Source organism: Lontra canadensis, unplaced genomic scaffold (assembly GCF_010015895.1).
Source record: "Lontra canadensis isolate GAN:19392208 unplaced genomic scaffold, GSC_riverotter_1.0 scaffold88, whole genome shotgun sequence".
Lineage (NCBI taxonomy): Eukaryota > Metazoa > Chordata > Mammalia > Carnivora > Mustelidae > Lontra > Lontra canadensis.
This window is the reverse complement of record NW_022631082.1, coordinates 7847715-7853914: the sequence shown is the minus strand read 5'-3', so window position 1 is coordinate 7853914 and position 6200 is coordinate 7847715. Positions and strand designations below refer to the sequence as shown.

Sequence of the window (6200 nt, the reverse complement as noted above, 5' to 3'; positions counted from 1 at the left end):
CAAAACCTGAGCTTGGACAGAACAAAGACCCGAGCAGGAATCTGAGAGCCCCGCTCTGGGCTCCCGTGGACCAATTGATGAAGTTCTTGAACCTAGGTGAGGTTCGGTGGGGTGAGGTTCAGAGCCGACGGCTAAGAAAGAATTCTTAAGACGTCTTTGGTGCAAAAATGTGGTTTATTAGAGCACGGGGACAGGACCCATGGGCAGACGGAGATGCTGCCCCGGGGATGTGAGGAGTAGCTGGTTATATACACAGAAGTTGGGTAGGTGAGGACAAAGAGGTGTTCAGAAGGGCTATTGGGATAAAGAAGACTGTCAGGATATTGAAGGCCTGGTTACTATCAAGCCAAGGCCGCTTTCCCTCTAATGAGGCACTAACATAAAGACAATTGGGAGTCTCCTGGTGGAATGTCACATTCCTGCTATCAAGCGTCCTTGTTAGTGAGATTTAGGTTTAGAAGAAATTTAACTTTATTTACTTTTCCTTCTACCTCAGCCTCCTTCAGTTTTGTTTATGGAGGGGAGGGTGACATTAATGCTTGAGGAACTGAGTTATGTGCCTCTGGAAATTGGGCTATTGATAAGGTAACTTCTTTGTTGTAAATCTCTAGGACATTTGTAAACCAAGGGAGACTCTGTCTTGCAGGATTGTGATCTCTGCAAGTTAACTGTTTGTTTCTCATTTATGGCAGTCAGGGGTGCCTGAGGAATGTGACACATATTACCCAGGGGAGCGGGTGGAGAGGGGGTGCAAGGTGCCAGCTTTTGCTTTGTCCTCAGCCAGCCTCCTGCTCCCTCATCACAGTGGGACCCCGACCAGCAGGCGAAATATCCAAATAAGGGAAACTTGCCAAAAGACCCCTGAACTCCCCTCGAGGACCCTTAAAAGCCCCCTTCTCCCTACCTCGGGCACGACTTCCCCCACTCTGCTTTCCAGAGTTGTGGAACCTCGCCCCAGGGTGCCCTCCTCCCGTCGCAGTTTTCCTGGCTCCCCTTCTCCTGAGCCCTGAAACTGCGTGGGAGAGTGCCTTTAATAAATCTTGCCTTGTGCCACCTCGCCTGGTGTGTTTATCTCGATGGAAAAACTTTACAAATTGCATTTAAACTTTTGATGTTTGCGAATTATATCATCAGTACTGCGCAGGAGTTTTGTTTTTTTTTTTTAAGACAAATTCGAATGTTTTCTTTTGGTTATTATGTTCAATTAGCCAACATATAGTACATCATTAATTTTTGATGTAGTGTTCAATGATTCATTAATTGAAATTTGAATGTTTTAAAAGAAAAACGGGTTTTTGGAAACACGCTATGAAAAATAATTTTCAGGCCACCTGGGTGGCTCACTTGTTAGACGTCTGCCTTCCGCTAGGGTCATGATCCCAGGGTGCTGGGATCAAGCCCCGTGTTGGGCTCCCTGCTCCACGGGGAACCTGCTTCTCCCTCTCCCACTCCCCAGGCTTGTGTTTTTTCTTGCTGTCTCTCAGCCAAATAAATAAATAAAATCTTTCAAAAAATAATAATAATAATTTTCGTTTGTGCCTAGGGAGGGTGGGAAAAGGCTCCTTGTCGACCTCTTCCTCATCGCCCGCCCAGATTGTCTCCAGAAGCCGGAAGATCCTTTCTGGAGTCCACCTGATTTCTCGAGGGCACTGCTGCGCCTGTGCGGTCTCCGCCTGACCGCCAGGTGGCGCGAGAGAGAACGGAAGTCCTCCTCAGCCGTTCGTCTCCCTGATCCCGGCAGCAACCTGTGCGACCCGGAAGCTGTGCCTGGCAAAGGGGTAGTGCTTCCGGGTAGGAGCGAGGTGACCCCCAGCTGTGCAGGAATCTGCGGCGACTGCAGCCATGGGGGCGCATCTGGTCCGGCGTTATGTGACCGATCCATCGGGGGAGCCCGATCCCCAACGGATGCCCACCTTCCCCCCCGACTACGGCTTCCCGGGGCGCAAGGAGCGCGGTGAGGCCCAGTGCGCAGGCGCGGCCGGCTGGAGTGGGACGCGGACGCCCAGAACTCCCGAATCGCGGGGTACCCAGGGTTGGGCTCGGGTTCCCGGCGCTGTGTCTGGGCTCAGCCCCGGCAGCGTGGCCCGGAAGAGTCTAGAGGACTCCCGTGAGCCTGGCTGAGTATGGAGGCATCCCAAACAGAAGCCACAGTTGGAGCAAAAAGCCCGGGGGCGAGAGTGGCAGCCTGGGGCCGAGAGGCGGTCGGAGCCGGGCTTGGTCCTGGAGGCAGTGGGGAGGCAGGGCAGGGTGTATCACGGAAGGGACGTGTCCGCTGTATCTCTGTCTAGATGGTACTGCTGTTCAGGTCATACACAAAACACAAGAAGGGCCCCCTCACGCCGCACATGTCCTGCTCGTTGCTCTTTTTATGTAGCATTATCACAAGCATATCGAGGGCCAGCCTGGCCAGGTCTCAAGTTGGCCACCGTCCATACAGCAGACACTGACTAGAGGAAACTCCAGCCCTGTGGGAAAGACAGCGGAACCGGGCATATCTCGGGGGGCGGCACCTGGGGTATCAAGGCAGGCTTCCAGGAGGCGGTGGCTGGAAGCGACATCTGAGAGGGATACGTAGGAGTTGGCCAGATAAAATACAAGGAGAGGGGAGAGTCCGTGCTTCTAAGCAGAGGGACATGACCAGACTTGCATAGTCAAAAGATGCTGGCTGCTGCGTGGGGAGCGACAGGGAGACCTCTAAGCCAGTGGTGTGCAGAGAGAACGTTAGGAGGTGGTGGACTCCTCCAGTGTCCCAAATCCTGATGGTCCGTCAGTCCCACGTGAACCTGCATCCGGTCAGTCCCCCACTTCCTTATCATGTGAATCCTTTGCCCATAATGACACAGGCCCCTGCTCCTCTTTCTTGCTTGGCTAAACCAAAACTGGGCTCAGACTGGGCTTTCCTTGGCATCTATCCCTGTGCAGCCGAACATTACAGGAGAAAAACACCCAACCTGGCTGACTGCTCTCCCCATGCCTCCCCTTGCTGACCCTCACGCTGCTGGTTTTCCTGCTACCTTCTCTGGCACTTGGCTCATTCTCGAGCCTTCCTAAACCCCATACCTTCTCTCTCAGAATTCAAGTACCTCCCTCCAGCTAGTCACTTATATCTCTTATTAAGAAAATACAAGCAACCAAAAGAGCTCAGTTTCCCTGCATCTCTATGATGGCCTTCTCTCTTGTTCCACCAGATGATCTGCTCATGCACTAGCCAGGCGTGCGCTCCCCCCGCCCACTCCAGACGAACACTTTGTGCCACCTGTCACATCCCCTTGCCTGTTGTCTGCCCCAACCCTTCTCCTTGTGAAACACTGGCTTTTTCATCATCATGCAAACACACTTATTTCTACCGTTTGAAAATCCCTCCAGCTGAATCCCCACCACTTCACAGAAGGGGATCCTGTCCAACTTCCCACCCAGCCCCCACTCTGTTTGTATCCGTGAACCGGTTGTCAGTTCTCTGTTCTAACCCACTGCAGCTGGCATCCAAGTTGATCTCTACCACTTCCTGGAAACCCCTCTTCACCTGGAGCCCAGGTGCCCGCATGCCCACCCACCTCACTGATGGGCCCTCAGGATTCCTCCCCATGTCCCTGCCTTATAAATGGTGAGGTACCTTGCTGCTTGGGCCTTCCATCTCCACTCACTCCCACCCAGCCCTGGGGGTCTCTGCCAGTCCCCTGGTTTCAGGTGCCTTGTGATGCTCCCAGTTTTTTATCTCCAGCTGGGCCTGGACCCTCAACTCCAGATTCGTGGGCATCTCCCACTCAGCAGGTCCAGAACAGAATTCCTGACTTCCCCACCAAGCTTGCCCCTGGCTCTAGCTCCGGCCACCTGCTTGTGTTGGGGGGCCAAGATCCCTGGAGCATCCTGAACCTCTTATCACCTCAGGGCCTTTCAACCTGCTGTCCCACCACTTGGGAATGCTCTCCACCCAGGTATGACTCACTTCCTCACCTTCAGATGCCTTTCTAGGGGACACCTGCATCTAAGGGCTGACCCATACCCCAACACTGCCCCTCTCTCCCTTGCTTTACTTTTTTCCCTAATACTGAGCATTGCCAGACATTCTGTGATAAGCTGGTTCCACCTGATTGTTGTGTCTGCCTCCGAGGGCAGGCACCCTTGTCTGGCATGTTCCCTGCTGTATCTCCAACACCTAGCACACAGTAGGTGCTGTGTGACTCCTGGCTGACGCCAGAGACCCCACTGCTGCTGGTGCCACACTGCTGTGCAAGCCAGCAGGGGGCTGCAGGTGGATACCCAGGCCTGGGGCTCAGATGAGGTTTGTGGGACCAAGTTGGGGCTCATCCACCTGTGGAGTGGGATTGAGCCACGGATGAGAATGAGCAGAGAGCTCCTAGCAAGAACCACTGGAAGCCACCATTTAATGTTTGGGCAGCCAGAGAGTGGTCCCAGGGAGCAGTGGGGAAAAGAGCATTTGAGAAAGAAGCAGGCAGGAAGTTGAGGAAGCATGGAGTCCTGGCATCTCAGGAGGCCCTGGTGATAGCCGTGTGTGGGCAGCGTGAGGGCTGGAAGAGCATGGGTGCAGGGGCGGGAGATGAGGTCCGGCTGGGAGACAGAAAAATGGGACTGGAAAGCAGAGGGGAAGGAAGCCAGCCAGGGGAAGGTACAAGATCGCCGTGGACACCTTTTGGGGCTGATGGGGAGACTCCTGGACCAAGATGTCGAGGGGAGTGGGGCTGGCCCTGAGGATGCAGGACGCCTGGGTCCAGGGCCCCATATTGGGCTGAGGAGAGTGGGTGGTCATATGCTGGGGTAGGTGTCCAGTGCTACCAGCCCCAGTCAACCTCGTAAGGGTGATTTCACCCCATCGGATGTGCCCAGTGGCCATGGCACGAGGACCAGGAGCCAGTTCAGCTCCTCTGAGGAATGGGCCCAAGTGCTTCACGTGTATTTGCACACTGTTGACTCTGGAGCTGGGGACATGACTCCACTTCTTAGCAGAGGACGTGGAGGCTGCCGGCAGGGCAGGGCCAGGATGCATGTGCCCCAGGCAGCGCTGGGGTGTGGCCCTCCTGGGGACAACACACTGAGAGAAGGTGGTTTCCTGGGAGAAGGTAGTTTCCAAGCATGGGCTCTGCAGGGTGGAGCTGTCTGGAGAGTGAGCCTGGGGGAGGGAGCCCCAGGGAAGGGGACGCAAGGATCCAGTACAGATGCGGAGGCACCCTGGGGTGATGGGGAGAGGGACCCTTTCCGTGTCTGGGCCTCAGCATCCAGAGTGTCTTTGCGCATATTAGAAGGACACTGCGGGAGGGTGGCCGTACTGCAGGCGCCACATGCCGGTGGGGGCTCCCGGGAGTCCGGTGTGAGGGTGGAGACGGGTCTCGGGCAGTCCGAGCCCAGCAAGCCTGCCCGCTCCTTGCAGAGATGGTGGCCACCCAGCAGCAGATGAACGACGCGCAGCTGGTGCTGCAGCAGCGGGACTACTGCGCCCACTACCTCATCCGGCTGCTCAAGTGCAAGCGTGACAGCTTCCCCAACTTCCTGGCCTGCAAGCACGAGCGGCACGACTGGGAACACTGCGAGCACCTCGAGTGAGCCCCAGGCCCGCCCCCAGCAGGACACTGCCCCACAGACAAGACAGCCAGCCGGCTCCGAGGTTCCGGCCAGGCCCCACCTCGGTTCGGAGGAATCTCCAGGGGCCTGCGGGAGGGCTGGATGGCTCTGAGGCCCCTGGAGGAATGGCCAGGCCGGGGTCCAGGTTGGAGGCCCAGCTTCAGCCCTGGGCTCACTGGTGTCAGCCAGGCAGCTCTGGCCCAGGCACACCCACGCTTAAGCCAGGCACACAGGTCTTTCCCACTCAGAGGCTTCCCAGAAAGCTGTGAGGCACCTGCTCCTGTCCCTTCGGCTCCCCGGGGCGTGGGAGGGCCTGGCTGGGGAGCCTGACGGCTGTTCACGTACTCTGCTTGCAGCTACGTGATGCGCATGAAGGAGTATGAGCGGGAACGTCGGCTGCTCCAGCGGAAGAAGCGGCGAGAGCAGAGGGAGGCAGATGTGGCCGGAGGCCAGGGGTCCGGTGAGGTGGCCCCTGAGGTCGCCCTGTAGTGGGTCCGCCCCCACCCTGTGGACAAGTTGATAAATAAAAACCTCCAGGTCCCTCAGCTGGAACCGGGCTTCTTTCTGTGGTGTAGTCCCAAAACCACCCCCGACCGCCACCGCCGCCCCAAAGAAAGCCTGAG

General features: G+C 56.5%; 1 protein-coding gene across 1 annotated transcript; it reads left to right on the top strand.

Annotated features, from left to right (window-relative positions):
• The first annotated feature begins 1779 nt into the window (after positions 1-1779).
• NDUFB7 (NADH:ubiquinone oxidoreductase subunit B7) lies at positions 1780-6129 on the top strand. Its single transcript, XM_032835929.1, has 3 exons — positions 1780-1954; positions 5387-5555; positions 5934-6129. Exons 1-3 carry the CDS (start codon positions 1843-1845, stop codon positions 6064-6066), a joined length of 414 nt encoding a protein of 137 aa, XP_032691820.1. The 5' UTR covers positions 1780-1842; the 3' UTR covers positions 6067-6129.
• Positions 6130-6200: the final 71 nt, after the last annotated feature.

Excerpts from the sequence above, each read along its gene's own strand:
- NDUFB7 (XM_032835929.1), top strand. The coding sequence starts at position 1,843 with ATGGGGGCGCATCTGGTCCGGCGTTATGTGACCGATCCATCGGGGGAG. Across the intron at positions 1,955-5,386 it reads CCCGGGGCGCAAGGAGCGCG|AGATGGTGGCCACCCAGCAG; the intron begins GTGAGGCCCAGT and ends CGCTCCTTGCAG. Across the intron at positions 5,556-5,933 it reads GAACACTGCGAGCACCTCGA|CTACGTGATGCGCATGAAGG; the intron begins GTGAGCCCCAGG and ends CTCTGCTTGCAG.